Source organism: Paroedura picta, chromosome 6 (assembly GCF_049243985.1).
Source record: "Paroedura picta isolate Pp20150507F chromosome 6, Ppicta_v3.0, whole genome shotgun sequence".
Lineage (NCBI taxonomy): Eukaryota > Metazoa > Chordata > Lepidosauria > Squamata > Gekkonidae > Paroedura > Paroedura picta.
The window spans coordinates 99,533,460-99,556,491 of NC_135374.1; the positions used below are offsets into that span (position 1 = coordinate 99,533,460).

The 23,032-nt window shown below is 47.3% G+C and overlaps 2 protein-coding genes across 6 annotated transcripts in view; both read right to left on the reverse strand.

Moving 5' to 3' along the window:
- Nucleotides 1–3,720, reverse strand: part of FARP1 (FERM, ARH/RhoGEF and pleckstrin domain protein 1) — a 234,433-nt gene extending 230,713 nt beyond the window's left edge. For 2 of the 5 annotated variants that reach the window (XM_077343849.1, XM_077343846.1), the window contains exon 1: nt 3,364–3,719. The gene's annotated coding sequence lies outside the window, so the exon portion shown is untranslated. Of the gene's footprint in view, nt 1–3,363 lie in introns of all 5 variants that reach the window. The other 3 variants (XM_077343850.1, XM_077343847.1, XM_077343848.1) reach the window with 2 other exon arrangements.
- Nucleotides 3,721–19,232: 15,512 nt separating this feature from the next.
- IPO5 (importin 5) overlaps nt 19,233–23,032 on the reverse strand; it is a 43,965-nt gene continuing 40,165 nt past the window's right edge. The window contains exons 25-26 of the mRNA XM_077343855.1: nt 20,615–20,756; nt 19,233–19,956 (exon numbers count right to left, since the gene is read on the reverse strand). Of these exons, the coding sequence (XP_077199970.1) occupies nt 19,870–19,956; nt 20,615–20,756 (229 nt within the window). The 3' untranslated portion in view covers nt 19,233–19,869. The remainder of the gene's footprint in view (nt 19,957–20,614; nt 20,757–23,032) is intronic.

Consider the following 23,032-nt stretch of genomic DNA (forward strand, 5'->3'; position numbering starts at 1 on the left):
AAAACATCCTACTCATTCTTAAAGAGAAAATATTTCAGAGTTTTTCAGGGCTCTCCAAAATGTCCCAATTTTCCAATAGAAAATTTGAGAGTCCACCAACTTTTAATGTTTTTTGAATCAAGAAGTTTTCTCACTCAGAAAGGGAAAACATTTTGTAGGGTTATTTTAGCACTCCCCCAAATTTCCCAGTGGCTTTCATCAGTTACTGAGTACTAGAAAAAAGTCAGAAGAATAAACAGGATTTCCCCTAATTTTCCTAATTGCAGCTTCCCTCACCACCACCCAGCTGTGACCTTTCCATCAGGTCAAACCCCCATCCCTGCTGAGAGTTCTGCTGTCCCTGGGATATTGAGACCATCCAAGCATCATTATTTCATTCTTCTCTACTGTCCACCAACTGGTTCACTTCCAGTCCCCAAGCCCAGCAAGATACTAAATTCAGATGGATTGAAAGAGATGCAATACAGGATATCCTAATTGACTCCATGCCAGCAAAGAAAAAAAGATATGAGAAGAGTGACTGAGGCAACTACAAGTGTGATTGCTTAGTAATGAAAAACACACACACAGTTTCCCCCTTTATGATAAAGAAGCAGAAGAGAAAGCGTAGAGATGTCCAACTCCTTTTATGAGGGGATCTGCAGTTCTTTTCTTCCAGCCAGAGAAGCCCTCACGCTGGAATGCCGCTAGCTATGAGGAAGAAGTACTAAAATGGCAACAAACCAAGGTGGGAGGAATGAGAACAACAAGAAGAGTGGTTGGTTTTTATACCCTGCTTTTCAGTGCCCAAAGAAGTCTCTAAGCAGCTTACAATCCCCTTCCCTTCCCTCTCCCCACAACAGACACCCTGAGAGGGAGGTGAGGCTGAGAGAGCCCTGATATTAAGAAGAGTTGGTTCTTATATGCCACTTTTCTCTACCAGAAGGAGTCTCAAAGCGGCTTACAATCCCCTTCCCTTCCCTCTCACCACAACAGACACCCTGTGAGGTAGGTGGGGCTAAGAGCTCTGAGAGAACTGTTCTGTGACAACAGTTCTAAGAGGACTGTAGCGTGCCCAAGGTCACCCAGCTGGCTGCCTGTGGAGGAGGGAGAAATCACACCTGGCTCTCCAGATTAGGAGTCACCACTCTTAAGCATTACACCACACTGTTGGACCCACTGGGACAAGAAGAAAAGGACAACCAGTTCTACATGCAACTTATTGGAAGTTATGTGCTCAGAGATCAAAAAGATGGATGCTAATTCCTTAACACAGTCCAGTCTTTCCTTGACATTTCTGAATGTCAGTTATCCTCAAAGACTAAAATATAGGGACATTCATTTATTTATTTCATTTGTACCCCACCTTTCTCCCTACATGGGGACCAAAGCAGTTTATATTGTTCTTGTCTCTTCCATTTTATCCTCACAACCGCTCTGTCAGGTAGGCAAGCATGAGAGAGCTTGACTGGTCCAGAGGCACCCAGGGAGTTTCTATGGCAGAGTTGGCCAAACTGGTTCTCCAGAGTTTCATGGGCTATGAGACCCTGCCAGCAGCATGCGGGCATGAATTTCTAGTGTCTTTCCAAAAATCCCATCACCCTTTAAATCCCTTTTAAGAAAGATATGGAGATGTCACAGCTCTTTGTAGGCTACCCTCTTCCAAAAAAATGTTCTCGATATCAGTAGGATTGGCATTTGCCTCACCAAAATTCCAAAAGCGCATACAAATGTGAAACTGACCAAAACATCAATTTATCAACACACCATGAGAGGGGGGGGTCAGAAAACTGAGAGGTAACATCTCTCCTGGATGCAAAGCCCTGTCCAAAATCAAGAGTTGCCCCATACTAATCACACAAAGTCGCCCCATACTAACCCAGATCTTTGGTTTGTCAAGGTCACCCCAGTCCACTCTAACCGGAAACAGCTCTCCAGGTGTCTCAGGTAGACGGCTTTCATAGCATCTGCTACCTGATTCTTTTAACTTGAGATTCCCGAGGACTTTGTGCGTGCCAAGTAGATGCCCTTCCACGGAACCACGCCCCCAACCGTTCCCTCGCCCTATAAATGCAGTGGGCACTTCTGCTCCGCGAGGGCGCCCGGGGCGGACTGCCTTTCAGCATATGCTAAATACCTTCCGGAGGGGAGAGAACCGCTTTGGCGGGAGCCAAGGGCAATGCGCGCCCCGGGTGCCTGGGCAAGGTGCCTGCCTTTCTTTCTTTCTTTGTGAAGCAAGAGGCGGGCGGCGCAGCGCCGAATCTACCTGCGCTGCATCTGCGCTCGCAGCACAAAGCCTTCGCGGCACACGCCCGCGTGTGATGTTCTCCATGGAGCCAGTGGCGCGCTAGGAGGCCCCGCTCGGGCTCGGGCTCTGCCTCCCCTCCCCTCTCTCTGGCTCAGACGATCGCCTCGCTGTGGGGCTCTCCAAAAGGCGGGCCTGGCGTGTTCATGCCGAGTGTCCCGACCAGGGGCTGCCTCTCCGACAATCCCTCGCCTTCTCGGAAAGGGCCATCTGGCCAAGGCTTCCAGGGAAAGGGAGTGGCTCAGGCAGGGCCAGTCCGGCACAATGCAAGCTCCCGCTCGGCTCCCGACGGCCTCCTCTCGTGCAGCGCCCTCGGTGGCAAGGCGAGGGGCTAGATCCGTCCCTTCCCCCTTTTGGCACCCCACGTCTGGGACCGAGCCGGACCTCCCTATTTCCCCTCTCCTCCTGGCGGGATCCGGCCGTTTGACGTTAAACGGTTCCAGGTGAGGACCCCAAAACGTTCCCCGCCCCACGCCAGCCGGTCCCGTCCATGCATCCGAGGCGCTCCTTTGTGCGCCGCTCGGCTCCGTCTGAGCCGCACAGGGGAGCGAAACAAGCGGGCGGGCGAGCGAGGCCACAAGTGGGGTGGGGGGGAGGGGGTTGCATTAGTGAGAAGGGCTGTTTTGTTTCGGGCTTGTTTTGAAAACGAAGCTGGAGCCCCGTCCGGGAAGGAGCGGAGGGGACCTTCTCCCTGCCCCCTCCCCGAGATCTCCCGCGCAGGGGCGGGGAAGAGGCAAAAGTCCATCGGGGAGCGCGCTCGCCTGGCCGCCCTTTGCCCGCACAACTTCCCAATCAGGCAAGACACCAACTTCTAGAAGTAGCGACGGAGACACCCCCCTGTCGGGGGCTGGGGGTCATGTGACAAAAGGAGGGGATCACGCCCACGCCCCCTCGGGCTGAACGGAGCGCCTTCCCGGGCCTGATCCTCTCCCCCCCCCCAACCCCCCGCGTCTCCGGCCGCGCACCACCGCCAGGGCGCCTTCCTCCGGCCGGAGCCGGCCTCCCCGCCCCCTCGGCCCGGCGAGCCAGCGCCCCCCGCAGCCGCTCCTCCCATTGTTCCCGGGCGGGCGCCCCCTCACCGTGCGCGGCGCGGCGCTCCTCTCCTCGGGTCGGCGGTGGCGCACAAACGAGTCGGGGCTGGGGCGGCCGGCGGGCCCTCCGAGCCATTAAAGGCTCCCGGCGGCGACGGAGGCGGCGGCAGGGGCGACGGCCGCGGGGGGGCGGCGGCGGCAGGCGAGGCGGAGCGGCGGCGGCAGCAGCAGCCAGGGCGCCATGGCCGGAGCGCGCCCGCGCAAGCTCGCCGAGGGAACGGGCGACCCTGGCCGGGAGGGCGGCTGGGGAGGGGCGGCTGGCCCGAGGAGCGGGAACCGGACGCCGTCGCGGGCGCTCGCCTGGCTCCTTGCCGCCGCCTCTCTCGCCTCGCCTCGCCTCGCCTCTCCTCCCACTCCCACCCCCGGCCCGGCCCCCGCCCGGAGGGGAGGCGGAGGAGGCGGCGGCGGTGGCGGCCAAGAGCCCCCTCCAGCGTCCGCTCGCGCGTCTTGCCTGCTGCTGCTGCTGCTGCTGCTGCTGCTGCTGCTGCTGCTGCACAGCCCGGGCGGAGAGACACGGCGCAGACGCGGCCGGGCCAGGCCCCCCTCGCCGCGCCGGGAAGGCAAGGAAAGTGGGCCCGAGGAGGAGCAGCAGCGGGCGCCTCTTCCCTCCTGGCCTGCGCCGGGGCAAGGGGTGGGCAGTGGGGGGCCTTCGTGGCCGCGGGCGCCTGGGCGGAGAAAGGGGCCACAAGTGGCCGGAGGTTCTCGCCTCAGGCGGCTGTGGAGGAGCCCCCTCTCCAGAGAAGCCGGGGGAACAAAGGAGGACGCCCCTGGCCCCTATTTCCCACACAGTCGACTGGCCAGGAAAACGATAGGGTGGGAGGGGGTGTGGGACAACCGTTGTGACTTAAGGGGTTCGGGTGATTGCTGGAGGCCCCCCCCCCCCCCGCTTCTTTTTGGCCCCCGGGGCATTTGCTTAGGCTTCTCCAAGCACTTTGTTTTAGACCGAGGTGATTTCGGGATTGGAGCACCGGCCCCTGTGAGGAAAGGCAGAAGAGTCTTCTGTGGGACAACTCAGGAGGGGACGCATTGCGTACAGGTTTATAAAACTGTGCATGGGATGGGATGCAAAGAGCTGGCAAAGAACTAGAACTCAAGGGCATCCAATGAAACCGAGAAGCAGTAGGTTCAAGATGGACCTAAGGAAATATTTCTTGACACAGGGTGATTAAAATGTGGAATTTGCTGCCAGAGGATGTAGTGATGGCCACAGGCATAGACAACTATAAAGACATTCATGGAGGATAGGTGTATCAGTCACGGTGGCTGGGGAACCTCCACATTCAGAGGCACTAAACCCCCAGATTCAAGTGCCAGGAGGCAGTATCAGGCCTCGGCCTGTGTGCCCTCCTGTTGAACTGGTTGGCAATGGTGTGAGCGAGGATGCTGGACTAAATCCAGATACACTGAGTCTGTGCAATCTAGCACACGCATTCTTAGGCAGAGTGCTAAAGAGCTCAGTTTTGGGGCTACTATTTTCTGAAACAGGCCTATTCTCTTGCAGAAAGAAAGCAGTATGAGAACCCTAAGTGCTCATAGCTCTGCCTTCTCTGATGGAAAACAGTTGTCCCCAAAACTCAAATTCATCCCCTCCAGTAGTTAGAGAATGTTGGAGAAGTCCGTTCAGTATTGATAGTCAAACACAACCCTCAGAGATGGCAAGCAGGAACAAAACATGGGGCTCACTCTTACCTGCTAATAACAAAGGTGGCACTTTCCCTATCAAGATATTTCTTCTGTTCTTCTGCTTTTAACAGCTGCATTCAAGTCCAGAAGCACCTTAGAGACTGGCAGAATATTCAAGGTATAGTAGCTTCTTGAGCAGGGGTAGTCAAACTGCGGCCCTCCAGATGTCCATGGACTACAATTCCCCGGAGCCCCCTGCCAGCATTCGCTGGCAGGGGGCTCCTGGGAATTGTAGTCCATGGACATCTGGAGGGCCGCAGTTTGACTACCCCTGCTCTTGAGAATCAAAGCACCGCTTGCTGTGAGTCAGCATGATGTAGTGTTTATGAGAGGCAGCTTTTAATCTGGGGAGCCGGGGTTGATTCCCCGCGCCTCCACATGCAGCCAACTGGGTGACCTTGGGCTAGTCACAGTCCTGTTAGAGTTCTCTCAGCCCCACCTCCCTCCCAGGGTGTCTGTTGCAGGGAAAGGAAGGGAAGGTGATTGTGAGCTACGTTTGGACTCCTTCGGGCAGTGAAAAGTGGGGTATAAAAAACAACTTTTTGACAAAGGGAATCTTGACTTTCGAAAGCTCATACTCTTAAAAATATTGTGGGTCTTTACAGTGCTCCTGGCATCAAATCTAGCTGCAGCAGTGCTGCCCTCAGGAACGATGCCATTCTTAAATGCTCCAGCTCAGAAGTATTTGGTTTACATTACCCAATGGTGTTTGGTGAACACAATGCTTCGTTTCCATGTAGAGTCACAAGCTGTCCGCTAAAAGAGGTCCTGCTTATTGAATAGAAAGCTTCACAGATGAACAAAATGGAAATTTACAGGGAGCCGTGTGGAACATAATTTAGTGCCAGTAAAGGAGGAAATGTGACTTAAATGCTGCTGTGCAAAATACAAACAAGCTCATCTGCTCTAGCTGTCTACCATCATTCACCACCAATTGTGATCCTACAGATGACCAAGTAGAACCAAAGTGAAGTTGCTCCCCTTTGGTAAGGAATTCCCAGCATCATTAAGGAAGAGATGAAGAGTTGGTGTTTATCAAGAACCAGACTGGTGTAGAGTGGCAGCCTCTAATCAGGAGAACTGGGTTTGATTCCCCACTCCACATGCAGCCAGCCAGGTGACCTTGGGCCAGTCTCAGAGCTGTCTCAGCCTTGCCTACCACACAGGGTGTCTGTTGTGGGGAGAGGAAGGGTAGGTGTTTTGAGACTCCAGTTTATACCCAGTTTATACCCAGTACTAAGGAGTCTCAAAGCAGCTTATAATAATCTTGCCTTCCTCTCTGCACAACAGACACCTTGCACAGTAGGTGGGTCCAATAAAACTCTGAGAGAATTGGGACTGGATGAAGGTCACCCAGTAGGGCTCATATAGGGAAGTGGAGAATCAAACCCAGTTCTGATTAAATGCCACTCTTACCCGCTATACCACACTGGTGTTAGTTGTAATGCAGCCAGCTGGATGACCTTGGGCTGGTCACTGTTAGAGCCATTCTCAGAACAGTTATGTCAGGACTCTCAACTTTACAGGGTGTCTGTTGTGCAGAGAGAAAGGGAAGGTGATTATAAGCTGCTTTGAGACTCATTTGGTTAATGAAAAGTGAGGTACAAAACCTGGCTCTTCTAATATTTGTACTGCAGATTGGAACAACACTTCTCAGCCCTGCGTCCAGGTTAGCAGATAAAAATGAGGGGAAAATCCAGACCCCCCCCCCACATATGCTTGAGCCCAAGTACTTAAGCCACTCTCTTAAAGGAAAGCCTTGATCATCACCAATGTTTTCCTCCCTACCAAGAATAAAATTAAGAATACCTCATTTTCTTCTAAATGAAAAACTTGAGCGCTGCTGAGTAAACTACTTTTGGTGTTTAATGAACTATTACACCCTTATTGCTCTCAGCCGGGGGCTGCTTCTGAGTCATTTCTTAGGTATGCCGCAGACAGAACTGGCTCGCATCTGGTCTTGCTTGCCCAGCCATAATAAGATACCCGTCCGGACTCTTCAATTATCTTCTCATTCCATTGGATTCAGTTTATATTGCCTGAAGATGTGAACCAGGCGCTTGCATAGGTGCAGGAACCATTTGGCCAGCTGAATTAAATCTCTGGGTTGTCAGCTCCAGGTTAGGAAGTTCCTGGAGGTTTGGATGTGGAGCCTGGGAATGGTTGAGTTGGGGTGTGGAAGGGCCTCAAGACAGGAGGCTATAGAGTCCACCTTCCAAAGCAGCCATTTTCTTCCAGTGGCAATACCCAAGACAAGAAAAACAGAAATCATTACTGTGCAGAAGTATTTCTCTCTCTTGCTGTGACATCCCTAAACAAGGTCCAGTGCAACCACTTCAGAATATAGGGTCCACCAGTGTGCAATCCACATGATCTGCCTTAGGTTGTCTGCATTAATAGACCTATTTTGAAAAGCCCCTGATTCTGCAGCACCACTAAGCAAGCAGCATGATGACCAAGGAGCACTCCATATAGGTCAGAGAGAAAGTTGTGGAGAAGTCTATGTCAGGGAGGGGTTCTAAATGAATAGCCCAAGCTTTGAATATTCCATGGAGCACCATTAAATCCATTATACTCCACAGAGTGGGGTTTTATGGGAAGGTGCCCAGAAAACATGCTATTGCTTAAATAAAAGAATAAAAAGAAATGTTTGGAGTTTACCCAAACACATGAGACAAAAGATGAACTTTTTGGCCAGCATGGGAAATGCCCAATATGGGAAATCCAAGACCTCCCATCACCCAAGCACACTATTCCCACAGTGAAGCATGGTTGTAGCAGCATCATGCTGTGGGGATGTATTTCATCAGCAGGGACAGGACAGCTGGTCAGGACTGAAGGAAAGATGGATGGCACTAAATACAGGGTAATTATTGAAGAAAACTTGTTTCAATTTGCCAGAGATTTGAGACTGGGATGAAGGTTCACATTCCAGCAGGCCAATGACCCTAAACATACAGCTAAAGGTGCACTGGAATGGTTTGAAGGGGGAAATGTTACTGTCCTGAAACAGCCAAAGCCCAGACCTCAATCCAATGGAGAACCTGTGGCATGACTTGAGGACTGCTGTATGCCAACACTGTCCAGCTAACTTTAAGGGGTTGGAGCAGGTTTGCCTTGAGGAATGGGTGAAAATCCCAGTAGCTAGTTGTGCTAACCTGATAGAGGCATACCCCAAGAGACCTGTGGCTGTGATTGCCACAAAAGGTGCCTCTACAAACACTGACAGTTGCAAGTCTATTAGGAAGCCAAACAAATAATCACTCAGGACAGTGGTCCCCAACCTTTTTCGGACCGGAGGGGGGAGAGGGAGGCGTTTGTGCTTGCCAGCGTGCCAGCACTCAGGGAAGGCGATTGTAAGCTGCTTTGAGGCTCCTTCCTTGCTGTCTACTGCTCGCCTCGGCTGAAGCCGCCAGGTTGGCGTGGAACCACAGGGGACGGGTGGGAGTTGCCTTTGGGCTGTGGCCCCTGAGTGCTCCTTCCTCCCGTGGACCAGGCTCTGCCCGGCTGCTGGAGAGCCACCACCTTTCCCCCCATCCCCAGCCTGACGGTGCGGGGCTCTTGTGCCTCACTGCTCTGTCACTGACATCACAGTTTGCCTGGGAAAACCTCAAGTCAGACATGCGGTGTCTGGGTCCCCCCCAGGAGGGTCAGGGTCCCGGGGGGCCAGACACAACTGTGGAGCTAGGGCCTGCAAGAACCAGCTGCTCCGTGGACGGTGCTCTTGTTCAAGGTTCCCTGGGCTGTTCTGTGCTCTCATTCCATGCATGTGTGCTACCACTTCCGTTCACTGGTGGGGTCACTGAAAACCACTGATCTCGCACAAATGGGAGCGCACCTTGCAATGGAATCCGAGTTGGAGTCCATAAAACAGAAAAGGTAAAAACCACGCTAGACCTCTCCTGCCTCCTAAACGGATTTTAGGCTTGTAGAATTGAAAGAATGGCTCAAAGGAACGTGGAAGACCCAACTCTGTAAAACTAAATAAATCTGTGTGGCAAGTCATGTGATTATCCAGCTTCAGAGGTCAGCCGCAAGGTTAACAGAGAAGCTAGTGACCACAAATGACCAATTAATACTGGTCCTCACTGGTCAAGAAGCCACAGCAATACATCCTACTAAAGGAGGGGAAAGGCGGTGTTATTTCTTGGGCAGTTCTGTAGGTCCTCCAGATATGTCATGTAAACAGGTTTCCACCTTTCAGTCAACAATCTTCTAAATTGTTAGCTCTGGCTGAGGAACATCAATCATTAATGCAAAACAGCAACAAAAAATAGCCCTGTGGAATCCAGACAGTGGGAGCAGACGCTTAGCACTAAAGGACACAAAACTTTACTGATTTAAATAATGAACATCAAAATATAATTAACTTATTTGCTTGGATAGCCATTTAGATTTTTAAAGTATATAATACCAAGTAATGAACAATGATTAGGAGTACTTGGGGAGATCTGAGTGTTGTGTGTATTCCCTGATGCACTTTGGAGGAAGGACTGGATTAAAAAAACTAACAAATAATTACAATGACAAAAATGTAGCCCAATAATCACCTGCACTTAATATAGTGTTTTTTGCAGTATAATCTATCAAGCAGGGGATCTGCATGGACTTGGGAGGGGGCATCTCATTGCCCATCCATTGTTTTTTTTTTTTGCCTTCTCCAAAAGGCAGCAACCAGCTGGGTGACCTTGGGCTCTCCGCAGCACTGATAAAGCAGTAATATCAGGGCTCCCTCAGCCTCACCCACCTCACAGGGTGTCTGTTGTGGGGAGAGGAAAGGGAAGGCGATTGTAAGCTGCTATGATTCTTCAGGTAGAGAAAAGCGGCATATAATAACCAACTATTATTGTTATTATTTTTAATGACAGTGCTTCAGTATTCAGAGAGCAAGAGCCATGCTTGATGCCCCACTCCTCCATGTGTGAGCCTGGGCCAGTCACAGTTCCCGCACAGGGTGTCCATTGTAGGGAGAGGAAGGGTAGATGATTGTAAGCTGCTTTGAGACTTCTTTGGGTAGACGAAAGCAGGGTACAGAAAACAGCTCTTCTCTTCTTGTCAGTATGGCTCAACAGCCCCTGCATTCACAAACTGGATGAGAATGATGAGAACTATCAGCAGATGTCTTAAACCCACTCCAAACTATTGGCGGCCTGCATTGTGCCAAATTTCTTCCCTGCATCTCCGAAGGCGAGGTGCTCTTCTTCGTGAATATAGACAGAGCTGAAAACAGAGAGCTGCCACCCACAAGGAAATGGCTGAAGCAGGTCTAACCAGATTAAAGTCCCAACACCCGAGAATAAGTTCTGCCATCACAAACTTTCAGTCTAGAGAATGAATGATTGCAACCATGAATTAAATCAGCTCCACATGATATCCATAACCTGATAAACACCAAAGAGAAGTCACGAGAAGTTGAATAGTTGCATAAATTATGGAAGATGGCTCACAGAATACAAACAGGCTTGGGCAGTTGTGCAGACCTGTGGTTTAAATGGGGGTAAAAGATCAGGTCCTGAATGTGATTGTGGTGCAGCCCAACAAACTATTCACCATCTGTCACAGAAGTGTGAGGATTGTGTTTTCCAGGAGATGCGATGGAGCTCTTTGTACTCTTCACAGTTGCAATTGAGTGGATTGAAAATGTAGTATTCGTATTTAGGGGGATTGCCCAATCTGTCTGCATAACCATTAAGCCTACTTGGTTAATCTGTTATATGCTTTGTGTGTGTAACTCTGCCATATGTTAAATAAGTAGCAAACAGAGGCCAGCTGCTGACAGCTGGTGGTTTTGCAGCCTCAGCAGTGAGTTTTCAAGCATGTAGAAATATATCTGTAAATTTTAAAAACCTTGATGGCTTGATGAGGACTGAGTATGCTCATCTACCTCCATGAGCCACAGGGTTTTAAGGGCAGTTTAACAAAGAAAAATGGAGCCAAGAAAGAACAGGCTGAAGCCCAAAAGAACGTATGGAATCCTGGAGATTTGCAATGAAGAAATATCCTACATAGTTACCCCAGCCATTATTCAACTTGACTCATCTTTGTGTTCCTTCTAGAATAGCCATTCTTAATGGGAGGACTCTGGCACATTTGAAGGGAACAGAGACTGAAAAATTTGAGAAGCGGGATCCCAAAGGTTTTTTGGGGCCCCTGGTAACTGAACCCATAAAATACTGTTTTTGTCACATATTATGTCAAAAATCGCTAGAACGTTCAACCTTATCTGTTCCTTGGTGTGTACTTGAATTACTGCTTTCAAGAAAAAGATGAATGCACATGCTTCTTTTAGTTCTAGAAATCTGTCTTGCCTATTTATAAGGCAAGGTATGTCAAGTACAGGCCTTTTTTCAGCCTAGCTCATTGCACAAGCACCAAACTCAAGGATGGCATTAGGCCTGATAGATGTTTGAACTTTAATAAAATACATAGTCTTTTAATCCCCCCATGTCAGAATGCGCACATTTTCTTGTTCACTAATAATTTTTTTGTCTAGTTGTTTGTGTCATGTCGTATCCTTGTTTGTCAGGCAGCTCTAGAACTTGAGAAGAGTTCCTAAAAGGGCCCAGGCCAAGAAAAGGCTTAGATCAGCTGTCCTAGAGCCAATCTGCTGTAGTGGTTAGGAGTGTGGACTTCTAATCTGGCGAGCCGTGTTAGACTCTGAACTCCCCCACATGCAGACAGCTGGGTGACTCTGGGCTTGCCACTGCACTGATAAAGCTGTTCTGACCGAGCAGAAATATCAGGGCTCTCTCAGCCTCACCTACCTCACAGGGTTTCTGTTGTGGGAAGAGGAAAGGGAAGGTGAATGTAAGCCGCTTTGAGACTCCTTCGGGTAGAAAAAAAGCAGCATATAAAATAAACCCTTCTTCTATTGCACAATTGCAGTGGAACTAATGTCAGTCCTGGGTTAGCTACAAAAGGGATCTTCTTGGTGCTGTTTGAAGACCCTGTCTGTGCACATGGCTATTATTAGTTCATGTTCCCCAACTCTGATGAGTAACAGCCCCAGGGCTGAAACAGAAGTTGAAGCTTTGTGTTCGCTTTAAGTAAAATACAGGATGTGGGGATTTCAGATCCCACTTTAGAGCAAGCCTTACTGAACCCAATTAAGGCTTTTTCCAGACCCCAGGGGTAGGGTGGGCGGAGGCAAGAGGCTACAAAACATGAGTTCACTAAATTATACTGTAGAGCAGTGGTCCCCAACCTTTCCGAGGCTGGGGACCGGCAGGGCATCGGGCCGCGCCCCCGCGGACCGCGCCCGTGCGGGCCGCGCCCGCGGATCGGGCCGCGCCCACGCCGCGCCCGCGGATCGGGCCGCACCCGAGCCGCGCCCGCGAGCCGCGCCCGGGCCGCGCCCACGGATCGGGCCGCGCCCACGGGCCGTGCCCGCGGATCGGGCCGAGCGGGCGTGGCCTGCACAGGCGCGGCCCGGCCCTGATTCCCTCTCCCCGCCTCCCGCAGTAAGAAGCTTCCCGGGCCGCAAGCTTGCGGCCTGGGAAGTTTTTTACTGCGGGGGCGGGGCGGGGAGAGGGAGCCGCGGCCCGGTGCCATGGCCTTTGCGGCCCGGCGCCGGGCCGCGGCCCGCAGGTTGGGGACCACTGCTGTAGAGAAAACATTATCTTCCCTACTTCATGGATCTTCACATTATCCAGCTAGCCTGAGCAGTGGTAGGCTCAGAACTGACAAAAAGATACTCACCTTCACATAAGGCACCGTTCATTGTTTTTCCCTCCACAAGGTAATGCTACCTGCAGAAAGGGATTTTTGACATATTAGGGAAGAGACAGATGGCAAGAGGCAGGGAGGCAATTCCATCACACCTGTGTGGCTCTTTCAATGAAGGCACATTTATGTATTGTGAAGCAATGTATAGAATTGCCACGTCTGGAAATTCACCAGGGATAATTCCCTCCCAGGAGTTTCTTAATCACTGAGATATGTAATATCAAAAACCTGATCCTTTCTTGCTCATCGATGTAGTTATGGCCTCGATCCGCTCAGAGTGAGGAATATTTCTAGTGGAGCCTTCAGAAGAGATCAGAGGGAAATTGCTCCTGTCTAAGACTTCTTCCCTGAGACCTTGGAGAGCCACTGCCAAGTAGACCTTGATGGACAGTAGCCTGCTTTAGTATGAGGCAGCTTTGTGTGTGCTTCATGGTGGTGAAAGACCAGGCTAATTCTAGCTCACCACTAGAAGGGAGTCCTGAAGTGCTGCCTTCTACTTTGTCCTTCAAAATGAATGGTAGTTATTCATAGCTATCCTGCCTTGTACTTCCCAGTTGAAAGCAGAGATGGTCCAACCCTCTTCAGTTGGCCAGTCATGAACAGCAGCTGGTTTTGTGATGATCAGGTTGTTGACCCATTTGTGTGTGTTTGATATGTTGCCTCATTATATTCCTTCTTAACAATGTAGTACAGCTTTTACACATGCTTGTTTTTACACAGCGCGATCAAGTTCCATAATTTATTTACAAAATTTATACTCTGCCTTTCTGCTACCATCATGATGGCCTGGTGGGAAAGAAAATGACTGCAACCTTCTGAGTGATCATACAGTTATTGGAAATTGACTATAGTTCTGCATATTGGTTTGACTGTTTTGACTCTCGGTTCTTATCAAGACAGCAGTATGTTCCTCTCTAGAATGTAGGTTCCCCATGAGTTGGAGGAGGGAATGTTTTGAGCAGGGTCAAGCCAAGACCAGAAGACATGAGTAAGCCATTGCAATATGTAAACCTTGGGGGCTGGGAGTGATGACAGGCAAAGACTAGGATCCCTGTCAGCAGTTCCTGGAAGGTTGGTGAAAGGGCTGTAGGGTGTTCCCCGGAGGTGCAGTGGGGAGGTAGAGACTCCAGGCTATTGGCTCATCCTGCAACAGGCATCATCTTTCCCAACCTCCAAGGATAATGTATTTAACACTATGCAATCCTATTGTTCTCTGTACAGATTTGGGAACTCCCCTGTGTGTATATTTCTTCTGCAGTAAAAATATAAAAAAGGTTTTTCTCTGTGTGATTAATTAGGGGCTAGGCAAAAGAACCCTAATTAGGCCATTTGGCTATCAATCAGAGCCACCCAGTTGGCTAACCAATTGAAAACCATTACAACCACATTCAAAGATATAATTAAGAACTAAAATAAACATTAAAACAATTGACAACACAGAGTAAAAAGTTCTGAAGGACCATCTGACAAAATCTTCACCTGGAAGATGACAAGAGATAGACAAATCTCCCAGGAGCAAGTTCCAGAATATGGTCCTTTAACAGCTCTGTAGCTGCTCTCCTTTGCTGACAATAAAGACAATTACAGTTACAAATATTGTATTTTAACACCACCTTACACCTGCAATTTCTAACAGAAGGTGGTGGGTACAGCCACAAAATGACTGCCACAAAAGGCAGTGTCAAGTTTCAGAACACCAGTGTTCAAGGTTATATATACATCACTCAAAGAGCAATTCTCCATTTCAGGCAGAAGCTCTGTTTAGCAGTATGCCTTAAAAAACAACAACAACCCATATATATTTTCTTGGATACACTTTTAGCCATCCAGTGAAGAGCCTTGTGCTGTGATAGCAGCTCTTGCCAAAGCAACTTAAAAATAATTCAGCAAAACAAATTAGATTTCCCAAGGCCAATCAGAAGATCTGTTACGGAAAAATAGCATGCCTACAAGAGTAGCATGGCTAGCATTATTCCACCTGTGCCAAGCTAAACTACCAGCACCCTATGTGACCCCAGAACATCTAGCCACAGCGACCCAAGCAATGGTCATCTCCAGGCTGCATTTCTGCAACTCACTCTATGCGGGCTTGCCCTTATCCCTGATCCAGAAGCTACAATTGGTACAGAACACAGCAGTCAGGGTGTTTATGAGAACACCTTGGAGGATCCACATGTGGCCTGTGCTCCAACAGCTGCACTGGCTGCCAGCTGAATACCAAATCAGGATGAATACCAGATCACCTTCAAGGCTATATGTGGTCTGGGCCCTGAATACCTGAGGGACCGCCTCTCCGTCTATGCCCCCCCCCCACACACACACAAAGAGCACTGTACTCTACAAACATGAACAAGCTGGTGATTCCTGGTCACAGGAGGCTCGTCTGGCCTCAACCAGAGCAAGGACTTCTTCAGTCCCGGCCCCCACTTAGTGGAATTAGCTCCCAGAAGACATCAGGGCCTTGCCAGAACTAGAACAATTCTACGGGACCTGTAAGATGGAGTTATTCCACCAAGAGGCTAATGAAACAGCTACCAACTAGAGCCCAGAGACCCTCCCACCACCAACAGCAACTCAGGGCAATTCGCAATCTTAAAACACTCCTAGAGGAACTGAATCTACAGTTTTAGAGTAAAAAAAATTACTCTGTTGCAGAGTTGTAATTGTTCAAGGTTCTACAGTTAAAAATGTTGTTTATCATGCTTTCTTTGTATTGTACCACAAATTCTTCATTGTAAACTGCCTTGAGCCACAAGGGAGGGCGGTTCATAAATGCAATAAATAAAAATAATGCCCCCCTCATCCAGCCCTGTCCATTAAAAAAAAAAGCCACTTGGTGAGCAACAGGAAAGGTGTCAGTGAGCACCATGATGATATAAGTAGTCCAGAGTGGCTGCTATTGCCCACCTATTGGTTCGAATCGATAGGATCTTTGAACATACTCATTGGGCAAAAACTTGGAGCAAACCTGTCTGGCAGTCTTTTTTTTTTTTTTAAGAGCAACCAGGCTGGGTGATCAGCTTGTATCTAATCATCATCTTTGAATGGTCCACCGCTGAATGGGTTTGTAGCAAAATTTGCAGCATCCCTGGGTAAAAGGAGAACAAGACCCTAAGAGCCTAAGGAACTGCTCTCAGTCTGAATAGACAATGTTGATCCTGATAGACCAAGGGACTGGGGATAAGACATATGCAGAAATTGTAATACACAATAGTTTGTAGAAAGAATATCTACAAACAAGTAATTCATTTTCACTGATTTGTCTTTCCTACTAAGCAGTGTGATTTAACAGCATGCTTCTAACAGCATATTGCCATCTGGTGGAGAAATAGGTATAGCCACTACAGGAATAATAATTTTCTTTAGTCATTTCCAGAGTGGAGCTTCTTCCTCAAGCTGGACACCTGAGTTTTATAAGATAGACTAATAATGGAAATGCAGCAATTTGTCTTTATAAAAGGATATAGCTCTTATTTAAGAGACTTACTAAAAGGCAAAATTATTTTCTCCCCATAAGACATTTGAATAGAGGACTGGTAATTTTAGATGGATGCATTCTGCACACTGTAATTTTAAGGAAGGGTTTCAAATAACCCACATTTTGGCAACACCCCCCCCCCCAGAAAAAAATTAAAAAGACCAACTGTTGAGCAAGAATCACTGGAATGTGAGACAGCCAGAAAAAATTCCATTTCTCTGTCTCACATTCTATTAAGGAGCAAAGATTTAATGTAGTGATAAAACAAAACAAGGTAGGAAAAGCTATGAAGAGCCACAGTGAGAACTATTAAAAAAGTAGAACAAGTTAGGATTTGAAAGACAGAAACCAAGACTACGAAAAAATGAGAAAATGTGGCCAGTCACCATGTAAGAGGGAATAAATATAAACACTGGAATGTCCATTGGCAAAGAGAAAAAGAGAAAGGCAAGGGAAAAGCAATTAAGTCAATTCTAACTTCAATTGTGGAGAGCAAAGCTCACACGACCGCACTCCCTGCAAGGCAGGAGAAAAACTGGAGGTGGGCGGTTCCACCAGGGAGACAGGAAGTGGAGGCAGTTTTTTCTGTTGTTCCTGCCTCCCTAGCAACAGCAGTGAGAACCACCCATCAGAGATGGGAGTCCTAGAACCAGGGGAGAAGATGTCATGTTTAAACAGAAAGTGATTCACTCATGTGAAATGGCAAATATTTGTCTATTGTCACTGCACCAGCCATACTTGAACCCTGGTTTCTTGTGGTGTAGCATTTCCCTGTATGTAGAAGGGACTGAAGAGACCCCCAACAAAAGAATCATGAAAACAAAGTGGTGTCAGATTTTGCTGGGCAGGAAGTCTTGGTGGCCCTCTCCCCCAACTCTGCCTGTGATTTCCTCTGCTGCTACCCACCTATGCATCTCTCTCTCACCCACTTACCTCCCAGTGTTTGCACGCCCCTCCACAATAGTACTGGGCAAGGAGTGCAGCTGGGAGCCCCACCACTGGGAAATGTCACTGCTGCTCACCTCTCATACTCTTACCCCAGCAGTACTTGGTGGCAGCGGTGTGTGTGGGACGGACAGAAGGTTGGTTAGTCGGAGGGCTCACAAGCAAGCTGACAGACAGCAGGGGAAGTGAGAAGGGGACTGCAGTGGGCTCCACTGCAAGACCTGGAATGCTGGCATCAACCCTGACCACACTGAAACATTTGATACTCCTTTGTTTTACCTCATGTGCAGATGCCACACAGCAAAATATTTTAACTTCCAAAATCTATGGGCACTAGATGTCACCCACAATGCACTATGTCAATGTACTGTGCTCATCATGCAAATGTCCTTGGAGGAAAGGCATAATTCCTTCCACTCCTAATGTTCTGCCAATTTTGTCTGTGTTTGCCCAATTCCATTCTCCCACTAATAGGTAAAGAACTGGCAAGTATTCAAGGGCGTGATTGAAATAAAACTACCTTGGTGCAGCTCTAGGTAGTAAGTTTTTCTACATCCAAATGGTGATAAGCCTCTTTGATGAAGCTATCAACTCTTAACGAACAGAGACTAGCAATACCGTCTGGTAGTCCCAGGTTATAATAGATTGGGACCATCCAATATTCATATACATTCAAATGAATCAGGGAGAAACTCTGACTCTTCCAAAATGGAACTTTTCAGATCATACCACTTAAACATGGCTCCTCACTCAGAAGCCTGCATAAAAACCTATCACACAAATAAAGCCATAAGAACAAGAAACTATGCTGAGAAGATTCATATTCCATATCAGTAGCGAAAATATAATCCAAACAGGAGTTACAAATATCTCCTCAAAAACACACCATAAAAGACCATAATTCTAACATCAACAATGTGTTTCTGTTCCTGGAAGAAACTAGTTTTCACCCAATAGGCTCATTTCCAGAAACTGTATATCTATGCTTGGATAGAAATAACTGATTGCTTGAGGTATCAGTGATGTCCAGAAGCACTGAAAGAGCCCTTTCCTCCTCTATCATTGTTCCTATTTTAGATGCAATTCTACTTCCCTCTCATGGAATGGACAGAACAAGCCATTCAGAAAACACCTAAAGCTGTGGCATCCAGGTTAATTTTTAAGACTTTGGGTTCCAAAGACCAGCTAGACCACAAGTTGAGCTATTCCACTGGTACCAAATAAGCAAAACACTCCCACCTTTGTAGAAAGGAACATGCATTGGCAAGATTATCAAGGTCAATGGACACATTTCTTCTCGGCATTCTTATTGTGATCCATGGAGATAACTGATATACTCATTTGTTTTGCACTCTTACTTCAATACCTGGAGTCAAATCTTGTTGCTTGGTATGCCGTGACATAAATGTAATGCTCACACTGAAAATCTCATAGTTAGGGTTGTGTGCTTCGGCGTGATTTGGCCACCTCGGCGATCACTGAATCCCGAGGTGGCCAGCGCCGTGGCACGGCACAGAGGGGCAGCAGTGGCGCACCAGCTGATGGTTGCATGCAGGCGCAGAGCTTTGCGCCTGCGTGCGGCAGCTGCACAACCATGGCACTGGTCTCCTACATGCCTCTTCGGGCCTCAGTGATTGCTGAGGTGGCCGAAGCACGCCAAAGTGCTTATCCCTACTCATAGTAGAAGAACTTATACTGAAGACAAGTCCAGTGAAGCTTACATGGGATTAGAAAGTCAAAGACCCCACCAATTCCATCAAAATCTAAGTGCGGCATGTGTTCAATGTTAAATACTGGAAAATCCCATCCAGCAATCACAAAACGATTCTGCAGATGAAATCAGATGCAGGCCTTTAAATTAAAATTTTCAAAACTGACACGTGGAGAACACAGCCTTATTGTAACAACGCAATATGAAGCAATGTGAACCCTAGGTTCTAAGACATGCAATATTAGAATCTGGAAACACGCACACAATTTTCACGGAAAGCACACAACACAGCATTGCACTTTTACACAAGCTTCGTATTGTATTTCAATGTCATTTATTGAGGAGTGGATGAGATACTGTCAGACATGCCAAAGACACTTCACATTCAAGGGCTGGGTGCTCAATGGCTTTCTTCACTGAGTCACTACACAAGCCTGTTTCAGAAAACTGAATGCGATATCGATGAAGTCTTCATGCTCCATGTGGCCATCGGTTTATCATCTTTTAATCTACTGGTTTGATGGGCAGAAGGGTGTTCTCTACCCTACAAAAATACTCACACTCCAATACATGTTAACACTAGAGGGTAAAAATGCCTGTAATCTGTTATAATGGGAGTCTACTGAATACCTGGTCTTAAAGCTGTCTTAATTTGTTTATACTTAATGAAAATCCAACTGGTTTCCCTTTCACCATCGTGTGGTTGGTTCATACCATTAGAAAAATACTCTTCAGTGCTACTGCAGCGTTTACAGGGAGCTCCTTCAATGCTGAGGGGTAGAAATTCATGGCAACACCCTTTGCAAATGGTTTCTTCCTGTTGCCACTGCCTGCGGGTTGCAGAATGGCCTACGTGCACTACAGTTCTCTCTCTTAAAAACCAAACAAAGAAAACTAAACCAAAGGGTAAACGTTTATTTGGAGTTTTCTTGCAGATGATAGTTAAGGCCCTTTACGCAGAAGTCAGGAGCTCCTGGATGGCTGCCTTCTGGTCTGCACTGAGCTGAGATATGCATTCTGTCCATAGCCCTCCAGATGTCTAGAATGAAGGGGAAAAGAAAGAGTGGTTAAGTTGAAAGCCACGGATCAGACCAATACATACATACCCTTTTGAAATGTTAGGGGAAAAAATTCTGCCCTTAGATACACAAAACCTGTTTGTCACAAAGCAGATCTAAAACTCATCTAATTAAGGATGATCTGGGTTGAGAAGCCCCAACCAGAGGAAAAAGGCTTAAAGAATTAGTCACTGAAAAGAAAGAAATGTCTTAACACTTTCCACATTCTTGCAGAGAGTGGGAAGAGATAAAACAGACAGAAGTGAGGTTTAAAAGATAACCCCACTAATCCCTTTCTCCCTGCTACAAGGAAACTTCCTTTCTTCTGGCTTCAGTTAAATGTAAAAACATGGATCCCATTTGACTTGCCAGTCTTCCTTTGGCACAGATCTGAAATATTTGATGATTTTGCAACCACCACCAAAACATGCATCTTCTTTCTCCCTTTTCCTATTATAAAATACAGTTAGATGCTGCTCACGTCACAGAAAGCTTTGTGTTAAGTAACCTACTGGGCTACTTCCATTTCTGTAAACTGGTTACTATCTAACCTTTCTGCATTATCACACAGTTACTTGGGGAGGGGGGTGGAGTTACAAGGATATAATAACCTTTGTACTCAAAAAAATCTGCATTCACCTGCACTTGCCGAATTACGTTAGCCAGTCGTTTGGTGCACGGATCTTCATGCTTGATTGCTTCATTTATTTCACCATCTGCAATTATACTGAAGATTTTGGGCAGATTAGAGTTGTTGAGGCCCAGGACAATCGGATTATTACTGGTGGGAAGAGAAGAACAAACGAATTGTTAGTCCACATTAATAAAGATTTATAAGGTAATTAACATAAGATGTTAACTTTAAAAAGACCCTGGATTCAGCCCCAAGTTGCCATAAACTTAACATGTAGCCTTGTGCAAGCCATTTTTAGAATAAGGTATTAATAACCAGAGCAGCCTGAATAGCCTGACGTCACCAGACATTGGAAGCTAAGCTGGGTCATTCACTGTTGGTACTTGGATGGGAGGAAACCAGCAGAGAAAGACATTAGCAAACCATCTCTGAAAACTCCATAGTTCCAGGTCGCCAGGAGTTACCTGAAGTTTTACAGCACACAATTAGAAAAAGAAGAGTTGGTTCTTTCTCTAACCGGAGGAGTCTCAAAGCGGCTTACATTCATCTACCTTTTCTCTCCCCACAACAGACAGCCTGTGAGCTAGGTGAGGCTGAGAGAGCCCTGATATTACAATTATTAATAGTGGTGGGCAGAAGCTGGTTCATGACCAAAAATTTGTCACAAATTTGGCCCTGTTTTGTGGCCCCTAAACCAATATTCAGGGGTAAGGCACCTTTGTCTGATTCAAGGGTTCAGACCATTTAATAGCTGAGAAGGGCAGTCCACCCATCAGCTGTAAAGTTTAAATGGCCATCTACACCCTCCATTTTGATTCCCCTGCTTGGAAGGGAGAGTAAAAAGGAGGTCTTAAATAGATCACAGCCATTTAAGTCATCTGTTTCACACCTCTATCTTGGAAGTGAGGAGGAACAAAATGGAGGGCTTGAAAGAATCACAGCCATTTAAACCATTTGTTTCGCTCCCAAACAAAGGGTGCTGTAGATCTGTGGGGGTGGTGGGAACTGACTGGCCAATTTGGCTTGGAGATGTTTGTTCATATCTTCCTGAACCACACTGAGATTTTCCAGTTCATGCCCATCCCTAATTATTAGCATCCTATCCTACCCAGTGACTCTTGTCTTTATCATGTGACCAAAGCACAATAGTTTCAGCTTAGTTACTTTAGCTTTTAGGGAGAGTTCAGTCTAGATTAGATGCAGAACGACTTGTCTTTTAGGAGTCCCTTTCAACACTAGATTTCAAACGAATCAACTTTCTTCATTGCCCAACTTTCACAGCTATGTGCAGTAACAGGGAATACTATGGTATAAGTTATCTTGATCTTGGTTGCCTGTGACATATCCCTACACTTAAAGATCTTTTCTAGCTCCTTCCTGGCTGTCCTTCCCAGTCTCAATCTCCTTCTGATTTCTTGTTTGCAGTCTCCATTTTGATTGATAATGGAGCTGAGAAATAAACTAACAATTTCATTTTTTCCCATCCTTCTCTTTCACTTGTTTAATTCCCCTTCTTGATGTTCAGCTGTAATCCTGCTTTAGCATTTTCTATTTTAATTTTTATCAGCCGTCATTTCAAGTCTGCACTATTTTCTGGAGGTTAATATGGTGTCATCAGAGTATCTTCAATTGTTAATGTTCCTTCCACCAATTATCACTGTACTTCCATCTAAATCTAATCTATCTTTCTGGATATGTTTGACGAGACAAGGAGATAAAATATATCCTGGATGACAGCTTTGTCTTATTCAACAGTTAATTGAAAAGGATTTCCTGTAACTTTTCATATGAAAATTACAGTAAATACAGGAGCGTTCACCAGAAACCATATTAAATATTGAAAATAACCCTTTAAGAATATTGTATTATTATTTTATTATTATTTATTGCATTTATATACCGCCCTCCCCGAAGGCTCATGGCGGTTTACATCAAACAGAGATAACTGTACAAATAACTCAGCATACAACATAATAATAACTATAACATTATGAACAATAGAACATTGTGAGAACAATAACTCAATGCTTATTGATGGCCCAGTGAGTTGGGTGAGGTTGCAACGCTGGTTGGAGGAGGGAGGCTGAGGGGGGCCAATTGGAAGAGGTGGTACTGGTCGACCTCAACCAAATGCCTGGTGGAGGAGCTCCCTTTTGCAGGCCCTGCGGAATTGTTTGAGCTCCGTCAGGGCCCTGATCTCCTCTGGCAGCTCGTTCCACCAGGTGGGGGCCAGAATGGAGAAAGCTCTAGCCCTGGTTGAGGTCAAGCGGGCTTCCTTGGGTCCAGGGATCACCAGGAGGTTGGAACTGGTGGAGCGTAAGGCTCTTTGAGGGGTGTAGGCAGAGAAGCGATCCCTTAGATACATTGGGTCCAGAGCCCGTATGGCCTTAAAGGTGATGACCAAAACCTTAAGCCTGATCCGG